This window comes from Triticum dicoccoides, chromosome 7A (assembly GCF_002162155.2).
Source record: "Triticum dicoccoides isolate Atlit2015 ecotype Zavitan chromosome 7A, WEW_v2.0, whole genome shotgun sequence".
In the NCBI taxonomy this organism is placed as follows: Eukaryota; Viridiplantae; Streptophyta; class Magnoliopsida; order Poales; family Poaceae; genus Triticum; species Triticum dicoccoides.
Window position 1 is genome coordinate 613404932 of NC_041392.1, and position 12005 is coordinate 613416936.

The 12005-nt window shown below is 46.5% G+C and overlaps 1 protein-coding gene across 1 annotated transcript; it reads right to left on the bottom strand.

Moving 5' to 3' along the window:
• Positions 1 to 7907: 7907 nt before the first annotated feature.
• LOC119328427 (glycosyltransferase family 64 protein C4-like) lies at positions 7908 to 10975 on the bottom strand. The gene is made up of 5 exons (XM_037601413.1): positions 10472 to 10975; positions 9986 to 10367; positions 9714 to 9877; positions 9520 to 9590; positions 7908 to 8339 (listed from the first exon to the last, which is right to left on the bottom strand). Exons 1-5 carry the CDS (start codon positions 10708 to 10710, stop codon positions 8179 to 8181), a joined length of 1017 nt encoding a protein of 338 aa, XP_037457310.1. The 5' UTR covers positions 10711 to 10975; the 3' UTR covers positions 7908 to 8178.
• Positions 10976 to 12005: the final 1030 nt, after the last annotated feature.

Here is a 12005-nt window from a genome sequence, read left to right on the forward strand (position 1 = left end):
TGAACCAAACCCAAGACTAAGTGCTTCTATAATGAGGGGAACGGTCACTGAAGCAGAACTACCCTAGATACTTGGTAGATGAGAAGGCTAGCAAGGTCGACAGAAGTATTTTGGATATACGTCATATTATTGTGTACTTTACTAGTACTCCTAGTAGCACCAGGGTATTAAAATACCAGTTCAGTTGCTAAGTGTTAGTAACTCGAAATAAAAGGCTACGGTATAAACGGAGACTAGCTGAAGGTGAGATGACGATATGTGTTGGAAGTGTTTCCAAGGTTTATGTGATCAAGCATCGCATGCTCCCTCTACCATCGAGATTGGTGTTAAACCTAAATAATTGTTATTTGGTGTTTGTGTTGAGCATAGACATGATTGGATTATGTTTATCGCAATACGGTTATTCATTTAAGGAGAATAATGGTTACTCTGTTTATTTGAATAATACCTTCAATGGTCTTGCACCTAAAATGAATGGTTCATTGAATCTCGATTGTAGTGATACACATGTTCATGCCAAAAGATATAAGATAGTAATGATAGTACCACATACTTGTGGCACTGCCATTTGAGTCATGTTGGTATAAAACGCATGAAGAAGCTCCATGTTGATGGATCTTTGGACTCACTCGTTTTGAAAAGATTGAGACATGCGAACCATGTCTATTGGTGGATATGCATGAAGAAACTCCATGCAGATGGATCGTTTGGACTCACTTGATTTTGAATCACTTGAGACATGCAAATCATACCACATGGGCAAGATGACTGAAAGGCCTCGTTTTCAGTAAGATGGAACAAGAAAGCAACTTGTTGGAAGTAATACATTTTGATGTGTGCAGTCCAATAAGTGCTGAGGCACGTAGTGGATATCGTTATGTTCTTACTTCACAGATGATTTGAGTAGATGTTGAGTATATTTACTTGATGAAACACAAGTCTGAATTATTGAAAGATTTAAGTAATTTCAGAGTGAAGTTGAAGATCGTCGTGACAAGATGATAAAATGTCTATGATATGATCGTAGAGATGAATATCTGAATTACAAGTTTGGCACACAATTAAGACATTGTGGAAATTGTTTCACAACTAATACCGCCTGGACCACCATAGTATGATGGCGTGTCCGAACATCATAACTGCACCCTATTGGATATGGTGCATACCATGATGTCTCTTATCGAATTACCACTATCGTTTATGGGTTAGGCATTAGAGACAACCGCATTCATTTAAATAGGGCACCACACAATTCCGTTGAGACGACACCATATGAACTATAGGTTTAGAGAAACCTAAGCTGTCGTTTCTTAAAAGTTTGGGGCTGCGATGCTTATGTGAAAAGTTTCAGGCTGATAAGCTCGAACCCAAAGCAGATAAATGCATCTTCATAGAATACCCAAAAATAGTTGGGTATACCTCCTATTTAAGATCCGGAAGCAATAGTGATTGTTTCTAGAAACGGGTCCTTTCTCGAGGAAAAGTTTCTCTCGAAAGAATTGAGTGGGAGGATGGTGGAGACTTGATGAGGTTATTGAACCGTCACTTCAACTAGTGTGTAGCAGGGCACATGAAGTTGTTCCCGTGACACCTACACCAATTGAAGTGAAAGCTTATGATAGTGATCATGAAACTTCGGATCAAGTCACTACCAAACCTGTCGTGGAATTGTCACGGCAGATGTCCTAGTGTGAGGACTTTGTCGTGAGGCCAATGCATCTATGTTGTAGCTTGAAGGGGTTGAGCGGGACGAGAGACGCGATGTTTTACCCAGGTTCGGCCCCTTCAAGCTACTACATAGATGTGTTGGCCTCACGACAAAGTCCTCACACTAGGACATCTGCCGTGACAATTCCACCACAGTTGGCGCCCACCGTGGGGCCCGCGCACGATGGTGATGAGTTCTTGGAGGGATCTCTTCAGAGATCGAGAAGCTCGTGATGTGTTGGATGAAAAAGAGCCAGCGTAGAAGGATACACGTCGTCCCTGTGGTAAGCAGTCAGAGCAACATACAAGATTGACAAGTTCCACAAGTTGGACAAGTTAGGTTTAGACAATAGCTCTCGAGATAGAGCACTCTTGTAACCGTGATCATCATCATCAATATCAATGAAGCAGGATGTAGGCTTTTACCTCCATTGTGAGGGGCCGAACCTGAGTAAAACATCGCGTCTCTCGTCCCGCTCAACCCCTTCAAGCTACTACATAGATGCGTTGGCCTCACGACAAAGTCCTCACACTAGGACATCTGCCGTGACAATTCCACGACAAAACCTCATAGGTCGACAAGGATGTGTACTACTTCAGAGTGGTACGTAATCCTGTCTTGGAAGTCATGTTGCTAGACAGAAATGAACCTACGAGCTATGGAGAAGCAATGGTGGGCCCGGATTCCAACGAATGGCTCGAGGCCATAAAATCCGAGAGAGGATCCATGTATAAAACAAAGTATAGACTTTGAAAGAACTACTTGATGGTCGTAAGGCTGTTAGGTGCAGATGGATTTTAAAAGGAAGACAGACAATGATGGTAAGTGTCACCATTAAGAAAGCTCGACTTGTCGTTAAGATGTTTCCTGACAAGTTCAAGGAGTTGACTACGATGAGACTTTCTCACTCGTAGCGATGCTAAGAGTCTGTTGGAATTATGTTAGCAGTTACTGCATTATTTATGAAATCTTGCAGATAGGATGTCAAAACATTGTTTCCTCGACATTTTTCTTGAGGAAAGGTTGTATGTGATACAACCAGAAGGTTTTGTCAATCCTGAAAGATGCTGACAAGTATGTAAAGCTCCAGCAATCCTTCTAAGGACTGGAGTAAGCATCTCGGAATTGGAATGTACGCTTTGATGAGATGATCAAAGATTTTGGGTTTATACAAAGTTTATGAGAAACTTGTATTTCCAAAGAAGTGAGTGGGAGCACTATAGAATTTCTGATGAGTATATGTTGTTGACTATTGTTGATCAGAAATGATGTAGAGTTTCTGGAAAGCATATAGGGTTATTTGAAAAGTGTTTTCAATGGAAAACCTGGATTAAGCTACTTGAACATTGAGCATCAAGATCTATAAGGATAGATCAAAATCGCTTAATAGTACTTTCAAACGAACACATACCACGACAGAATTTTGAAGGAGTTCAAAAATAGATCGGCGAAGAAGGAGTTGTTGGCTGTGTTATAAGGTATGAGTATTGAGTAAAACTCAAGACCTGACCACGGCAGAATAGAGAAAGGACGAAGGTCGTCCCCTATGCTTAAGACGTAGGCTCTAAAGTATGCTGTGTTGTGTACCGCACCTGAAGTGTGCCAAGCCATGAGTCAGTTAAGGGGTACAAGTGTGATCTAGGAATGGATCACAGGACAACGGTCAAGGTTATCCTTAGTAACTAGTGGACTAAGGAATTTTCTCGATTATGGAGGTGGTAAAAGAGTTCGTTGTAAAGGGTTACGCCGATGCAATCTTTGACACTAATTTGGATGATTCTGAGTAGTAAACCAGATTCGTATAGTAGACCAGTTATTTGGAATAGCTCCAAATAGAGCGTGGTAGCTGCATATACAAGATGACATAGAGATTTGTAAAGCACACACGGATCTGAAAGGTTCAGACCCGTTGACTATAACATCTCTCACAAGCATAACATGATCAAACCCAGAACTCATTGAGTGTTAATCACATGGTAATGTGAACTAGATTATTGACTCTAGTAAACTCTTTGGGTGTTAGTCACATGGGGATGTGACCTTGAGTGTTAATCACATAGCGATGTGAACTGGATTATTGACTCTAGTGCAAGTGGGGGACTGTTGGAAATATGCCCTAGAGGCAATAATAAATTAGTTATTATTATATTTCCTTGTTCATGATAATCGTTTATTATCCATGCTAGAATTGTATTGATAGGAAACTCAGATACATGTGTGGATACATAGACAACACCATGTCCCTATTAAGCCTCTAGTTGACTAGCTCATTGATCGATAGATGGTTATAGTTTCCTGACCATGGACATTGGATGTCGTTGATGACGGGATCACATCATTAGGAGAATGATGTGATGGACAAGACCCAATCCTAAGCCTAGCACAAGATCATGTAGTTCGTATGCTAAAGCTTTTCTAATGTCAAGTATCATTTCCTTAGACCATGAGATCGTGCAACTCCCAGATACCGTAGGAATGCTTTGGGTGTACCAAACGTCACAACGTAACTGGGTGGCTATAAAGGTGCACTGCGGGTATCTCCAAAAGTGTCTATTGGGATGGCACGAATCGAGACTGGGATTTGTCACTCCGTGTAACGGAGAGGTATCTCTGGGCCCACTCGGTAGGACATCATCATAATGTGCACAATGTGACCAAGGAGTTGATCACGGGATGATGTGTTACGAAATGAGTAAAGAGACTTGCCGGTAACGAGACTGAACAAGGTATAGGGATACCGACGATCGAATCTCGGGCAAGTATCGTACCGATAGACAAAGGGAATTGAATACGGGATTGATTGAATCCTCGACATCGTGGTTCATCCGATGAGATCATCGTGGAGCATGTGGGAGCCAACATGGGTATCCAGATCCCGCTGTTGGTTATTGACCGGAGAGTTGTCTCGGTCATGTCTACATGTCTCCCGAACCCGTAGGGTCTACACAATTAAGGTTCGGTGACGCTAGAGTTGTAGAGATATTAGTATGCGGTTAACTGAAAGTTGTTCGAAGTCCCGAATGAGATCCCGGACGTCACGAGGAGTTTCGGAATGGTCTGGAGGTAAAGATTTATATATAGGAAGTCCAGTTTCGGCCACCGGGAGAGTTTCGGGAGTCATCGCTATTGTACCGGGACCACCGAAAGGGTCCCGGGGGTCCACCGGGTGGGGCCGCCTATCCCAGAGGGCCCCATGGGCTGAAGGGGCGTGGGAACCAGCCCCTGGTGGGCTGGTGCACCCCCCTTGGGCCTCCCATGCGTCTAGGGTAGGAAACCCTAAGGGGTGGGGGCGCCTCCACTTGGCTTGGAGGCCAAGCCACCCCTAGGGCTGCCGCCCCCCTCCCTAGATGGGATCTACAAGGGGCCGGCGCCCCCCCTAGGCCCCTATATATAGTGGAGGGGAGGGAGGGCAGCCGCACCTGAAGCCCTGGCGCCTCCCTCCCTCTCGTGACACCTCTTCCTCCCCGCTTGTGCTTGGCGAAGCCCTGCCGGGATCCCGCTACTTCCACCACCACGTCGTCGTGCTGCTGGATCTCCATCAACTTCTCATCCCCCCTTGCTGGATCAAGAAGGAGGAGACGTCTCCACTCCGTACGTGTGTTGAACACGGAGGTGCCGTCCGTTCGGCGCTAGGATCATCGGTGATTTGGATCACGACGAGTACGACTCCATCAACCCCGTTCTCTTGAACGCTTCCGCTTTGCGATCTTCAAGGGTATGAAGATGCACTCCTCTCTCTCTCTCGTTGCTAGTCTCTCCATAGATTGATGTTGGTGATGCGTAGAAAATTTTAAATTTCTGCTACGATCCCCAACAGTCGGCTGCGCTGAGTCCGACATCATCAGCACAACCCACTGCTATTGCTCTTCGTCCTCGAACACGCAGCCAGACGAGTGTTTTTCAGCCAAAGAAACACACTGATGGGACCGTCGCATGGCTCGCTGCCTGCATGGCTCATACTGCTGCGGATCCCACTGCTGAGCCTCGCCATTTTCAGGCTACACTGGGTATTCCTCACTGGTGTGCCACGATGAAACAGGAGTTTCAGGCCCTGCTAAAGAATGACACTTGGCATCTTGTTCCTCCAGTGACTGGTGTTAACGTTATTGATTCTAAGTGGGTCTTTAAAGTAAAGAGAGATGTTGATGGTTCTATTGAGCGCTACAAGGCAATGCTTGTTGCCAAGGGTTTCAAACAGAGGTATGGTCTTGATTATGAAGACACATTCAGTCCAGTTATCAAGCCCACTACCATTCGTTTGATGTTGTCTCTTGCTGTTACTCGCGGATGGTTTCTTCGTCAGCTTGATGTGCAGAATGCTTTCTTGCATGGAGTCTTGGAGGAAGAGGTTTATATGCGTCAGCCGCCGGGTTTTGTGGATCCTGCACGTCCTCGTCATCTCTGTTGTCTTGTTAAGGCGCTATATGGACTTAAACAGGCTCCCCATGCGTGGCATGCACGCCTCGGCTCTGTTCTTCGGGCGCTGGGGTTTCTTCCCTCCACTGCTGACACGTCCCTATTTCTTCTTCAACGTCCAGAGATTACGATGTATCTACTGGTTTATGTTGATGATATCATCCTCATTAGTTCCTCCGATGCCGATGCGGATCGTCTTGTGGCTGCCTTGAGTGGTGATTTTGCTGTCAAGGACTTAGGTGCTCTGCACTTTTTCCTTGGTCTGGAGGTTTCGCGGTCTTCTGCTGGGTTGACTCTTACTCAAAAGAAGTATTCTCTGGACTTGTTGCGTCGTGCTGGAATGCTGAAGTGTAAACATGCTATCACTCCGATGTCTGCTACTGATCGGTTGTCTGCTCTTGATGGAGATCTTCTTCCACCTGATGATGCTACTAAGTATCGCAGTCTCGTTGGTGGTCTGCAGTATCTTACTATCACCAGACCCGATGTTTCCTATGCAGTCAACCGTGTCTGTCAGTATCTCCATGCACCTAGGACATCTCATTGGTCAGTTGCGAAGCGTATCCTCCATTATGTCTGCTTCACTGCTTCCTATGGTTTGCTTCTCCAGCCTGCACCGTCTTGTGAGATCTCAACATTTTCAGACGCAGATTGGGCTGGCAGTCCTGATGACAGGCGATCCACGAGGGGATATGCAGTGTTTCTTGGTCCTAACTTGATCGCCTGGAATGCTCGCAAGCAGGCTACAGTGTCTCGCAGCAGTACTGAAGCTGAGTACAAAGCAGTTGCGGATGCGACTGCTGAGATCATATGGGTTCAGTCCTTGTTGAGAGAATTGAGAGTCTCTCCTGCTCATCCTCCAGTGCTTTGGTGTGACAATATTGGTGCTACTTATCTTTCGTCTAATCCGGTGTTTCATGCTCGGACGAAACACATTGAGGTAGACTATCATTTTGTTCGGGAACGCGTTGCACAAAAGCTCCTCGGTATCAAGTTCATCTCGTCAAAAGATCAACTTGCTGACATCTTCACGAAGCCTCTTCCATAACCACAGTTTGTAGGCTGTAGGCGCAATCTTAACTTGCTTTGTACCTCAGGCCATAGTTAAGATTGATGGAGGGTGTTAGACTGTATATATACGTAGACCCTTGTATACACATGTATTTGTATTGTATCCTTTGGTACTCCTATATAACGAGATAGCCACACCCCGGTTAGGGTGTCGAGCAGTTTCTCAAACTATATGTTTTACACACCCAACACCAATAGGTATATCGGCATGATATACGAATGCATTACACACAAAAGGGAAAATCGAACTCTGTCTATACACGACCCAATGTCGTGAATCTTGCCACGAATCCTCTCCCAGGGCGAGAGCAGCGGATTCGCCGGGTGATATGCTTTACTCGGCCAGCTATGAAACTGAAAGTAACTTGAGTATATACACTGAAGCCGAGAACTGAGATGCTTTCTTTAGATGAGAGTGTATCAGGATTTAGTCCCTAGCTTTGCTTATTGCTGATAATAAATTTTGATTATGAAACGCACAGGCAAATAAAACATTGAAAATCTCAAGACATCTTGTTCTCCAAGGATAAGTGAAACTAGTGATATCTAGACCAAATGTAAGTATCATTCGACTGAATAAGGCCGCACACATTTCTCAGAAGTTGGCCTGTGATTCCCATAAAAATAAGGACCCCTGCAGGTATTTTGTAGGCAATACATCATGCCCTTGTTTCAAGTGCAATGTCAGTACCTGGAGACAAAAACAGAACTCTGTACTGCGCTTGACTCGAGTAATGTCACAATTCACAAACAGTTTCAGTTTCCCTGCACATAATTTACAAAGAGCCATACTTTACAAAGAGCTGTAGTCCTGCAACAGCCACTCTATGTTGAATTCGCGCATTACGTGTAATCTTGCAACCTGTGTTCTTGGGACCTGGTGAACTATGCACAAGTACACTAGCCTGGTAATATGTGCTAGGCCGCACCCAAGTGAAAGGCAAAACAGAGACAAACCAAACCAAACTGAACTGAAAACCGTATCACCAAAACCAGCTAGTTCGGCTATCAACAGCCTTGACCGTACTCGCTACCAGAGGCATATGACCATACATGGAAGCAAATGCATTCAAACATCTAGATCTCCGCAAATCATGGCCTTTTGAACTGCTGATACCGGTCGATCCGATCTCATATATCCTTCCTGCAGTAAAATTTATAGTTTGGGCATTAGTGTGACCTCCTGATAACAATAACATCCAGGCTATTATGTTTACATGGCTAGTTCTTTTTTGGTTTTCTGTATTGACATCAAATTAGCATTACTCCTATCTCTTCTACTGGTTGTTGCAGTAAGTTTTTTTTATTGCTTCCATATGGTTGTTGCTAATTCAAACAAGGCACTTCAAGTAATGCTAAAAGTAACTGACCAGCATACAGAAAAAGCAACAAATTTTCAGACTAGCTGTTCTCCTAATAGACACTAGAGTGATGGGTAGAGTAATTGTAACACTGTTCAATTGGGAATTTTGAGGAAATTATCACATTTGATAGCAACATACATACAACTAAGAATTAAGATATTTTAACTATATCAAGTTCAAGTTCCGAAAGCCTCGCGTGATCGCAACGCCGTAAGCCATTTACCAGCAACATAGGTCGTGTTCATGTCCGCCATGGGAAAATCTTGCATACAACAACTGGGTTCCATTTAAGTCATCAATCTGACAAAACTTTTGGTAAATAACTATTTTACTGTTCATCGTCAGACTGTTGTGAGGATGAACTCAATGCTCCTATGGCCTAGTTTCATCACTGATGGCCACACAGCGTATTGGCTCAGGAATTACCCTGAGGAAATCGCTGGCGCGGTGCATGATGATGTAGCTCCGCTATGGCTTAAATGAAATCTCCCTTTCTTCGCAGATGAGATACTGTGTGCACACAATTAACATGCTTTAACTGAAGCCTTCTTCTGAATATATTCAGTTTTTTTTCGGAAAGGGGTCTGAATATATTCAATTCACAAGCTTTCCTGAATGGCAGGTTGGGCATGGCAGGATATCATCTGTAGGTCCCTGTTTCTGCTGATAATCCATTTGGATGGCAAAATGTACAGGCAAAAACGCATCAAGATTGACAGTCTAAAGAAAGACATTTGTCGCCTTAAGTAAAACTAAGCATCACTAGTAATTCCCCAATGATGGAATTTCTGAATACTGAGAAGTGAGAGCAAATGTGAAGATCATTTCAGTGCATTAAGTGGGAACTAATTCAACTAAATAAGACTATAAAAAATTAACTCGAAAAAAATTTAAGGGTGTATAAGTTCTTCAGCAGATAGCACAGATGAATTTAAATGGTGCGCAGGGATGCTTACAGACCTTGAACCCATATTGGTGGAACTCCGGTCACATTTGCAACAAGAAAAGACATAGCAATGTCCTCACAATTCCTGCCAAGCATTGGTGGAAATCTTAATAGATCCTACATAGGGTATCATTTCAGGCAGCATAATACACATAACTGAAGAAAACTTTCTACAAATGTTGATGCAGCAATATAGAGTTATAAATACCTATTCTCTGTCACATAATCGCGTATCGACGGTAGCATGTGGTTGGTATATAAATCCAAATACCGCCTATGAAAAAAACTCGCTTTCGAGAGTACCATACTGTATGTCCCTGTCCTCCAAACTGACCACCAGCTTCCATATCTGTACTCTTTGGTGTTGCCTCTCTGCAGAGGAAATTAATTCAGTTAACATAACGACTTTCTAATAGTATCCATGCAGAGGAAATAATGATCCACTAGTATGCAGAAATACAGCTAGTGATGCACTTGTACCGGGTCAGCAGGCCAGTGCATACGGGGCACGAAGCCGACCATGGCAGAGGGCGCGCTCTGCCAGACGCCGAAGGCGAACCGCAGCGTGGAGCAGGGCACGACGAGGTCGTCGTCGACGGAGAAGACGGCGTCCGTCCTGAGCCCCTGGATGGGCCTGAACCTGTTGTTGAGGCTGTTTCCCCTGTTCATCACGAACCCAACGTCGGCGGCGGCGCGGCTGCAGTTGAGGACGCTCCGGCGCAGGGCCTCCGGCGGCTCCCGGGGCTCGCTCCACACGACGTGGATGGCGTCCACGCCCGCGCAGACGGAGTAGTGCGCGACGGCTCTCTTCAGGAGGTCGTAGCGCTTCCACGTGTTGATCACCACGGCGTAGCCGCTGCCGCTGAGGGGGAGGAAGGAGGACGGTGTTAGCCGCCGCTGCCGCGGGTAATTAGTCGAGCAGGTGGCGTACGCGTCACCTGTGGCTGGTTATCGGCCAGTACTCACCGTGGCGAGGCGGCGGCGGAGGCATCGGGCTCCGGGCGGTGTAGTGTGATGCAGAGCGTGAGGACGGCGCCGGCGGCGAGCGCGAGCAGGCACGCGAGGAAGCAGGCGGCAAATCTGCCGGCTCTGGCCGCGGGAGCGTGGCGAGGGGGCGAGGGGGCGAGGGGCTGGCGGCGGCGGGCGCCGTTCCACCGGTGCGTCGCGGCCTGCAGCTGAAGCAGCTGCTTGGCCATCCCCAGCATCGCAGGCAGCGCTCCCCAAGACGATGGCGGCGTCGCGGAAGCAGCCGCGGGCAGAGGAGGAAGAAGAGAGAAACCGCGAGCTTTCACGGCGAGCGAGCGAGGCCTTGGCGTGTGCCCAGTGTGCACCACTGACCGGCCGGCGATGGCGACACTGAAGTAGTAGTGCTGGTCAACTCGCTCGTTCGACGCCAGTGGCGGAGCTGAGAGAGAGGAGGGCGAGCTGACTTGAGCTGAGCTGAGATCGCCTTGCTTTTCCTAATGCAGATGCAGCGGAAGAATCTCCGGTGGTTGGGCCACACCCACGGTGGTCAGCTGGCTGGAGCATGTGGCAGCGTAAAGAAACATTCCCCTCCGATCTCGGCTACGCATGGACCGCGCGCACAAATTCAGTGAGAAACATACTCACTCAAGAATAGTTAATCTGAGTTAACCAAGTTATTTTCTTTTTTGCGAGATAATCTGAGTTAACCAAGTTATATGGAGTACACTTTCTAGAGCTCTAGTCGTCATATCGGCCCCATCGCTATAATAACCACCATTATGGCTTTCGGCGATTTTGATCGAAAAAATCAACTGAGCAGAGTGGCCGTCCCACCTTCTATCGTTATAATTTTTGGCGAGCGCACGGCTTCATATTTGGAGGTTGGACGAGGCGATATGGCGCGCCCTTCATCCGTCAAAATATTGGCATGACAGATATTTAAGGACGCGCGCTCCCTTTAGCCGCCTCCCGCATTCCCGCGCCATCTTCGTTTCGTCGCACGTCCAAAGCCCAGAACACATGAATTGGCCCATGTCGCCTTAGTTGAGCCGTTTCCAGGTCCTCCTGCCCTTCATCACAGCCCCGCGCCTTCTTCCCACTGCAAGGCCCGTCACGCCACCACTTCCGTCGCACGACCTCAAAGTGTTCCATGACATTTTTTCGTGAATACCCTAGATGTGTATCATTCCGTTGATAGGGAGAGTTAGAAAGTACAGGATTGCGGGTCATGGACTCACGACCTATGTTACACAGAGGAGAAGGCGTAGCCACGGCCGCGGAGTGAGCAGAAGAACAAGGGGATGCTCAGCCCCAATACAGTAATGCCTAGGTTGCGGGGATGATCATGCTAAGCCCGCTGGCGCCTGCCATAGCCCAGACTCGGACATAATCATGGATGGTTTGGGCGAGGCGGCTGATCAATGGTTGGGCACCGTCGAAGATGATGGAGTTCAGTGCTCTGATAAGGACGATGCTACGAGGGAGCCCAAGTGTTCGATGACTTGCCTAGAGATAAATCTTCCCAACATTTTCT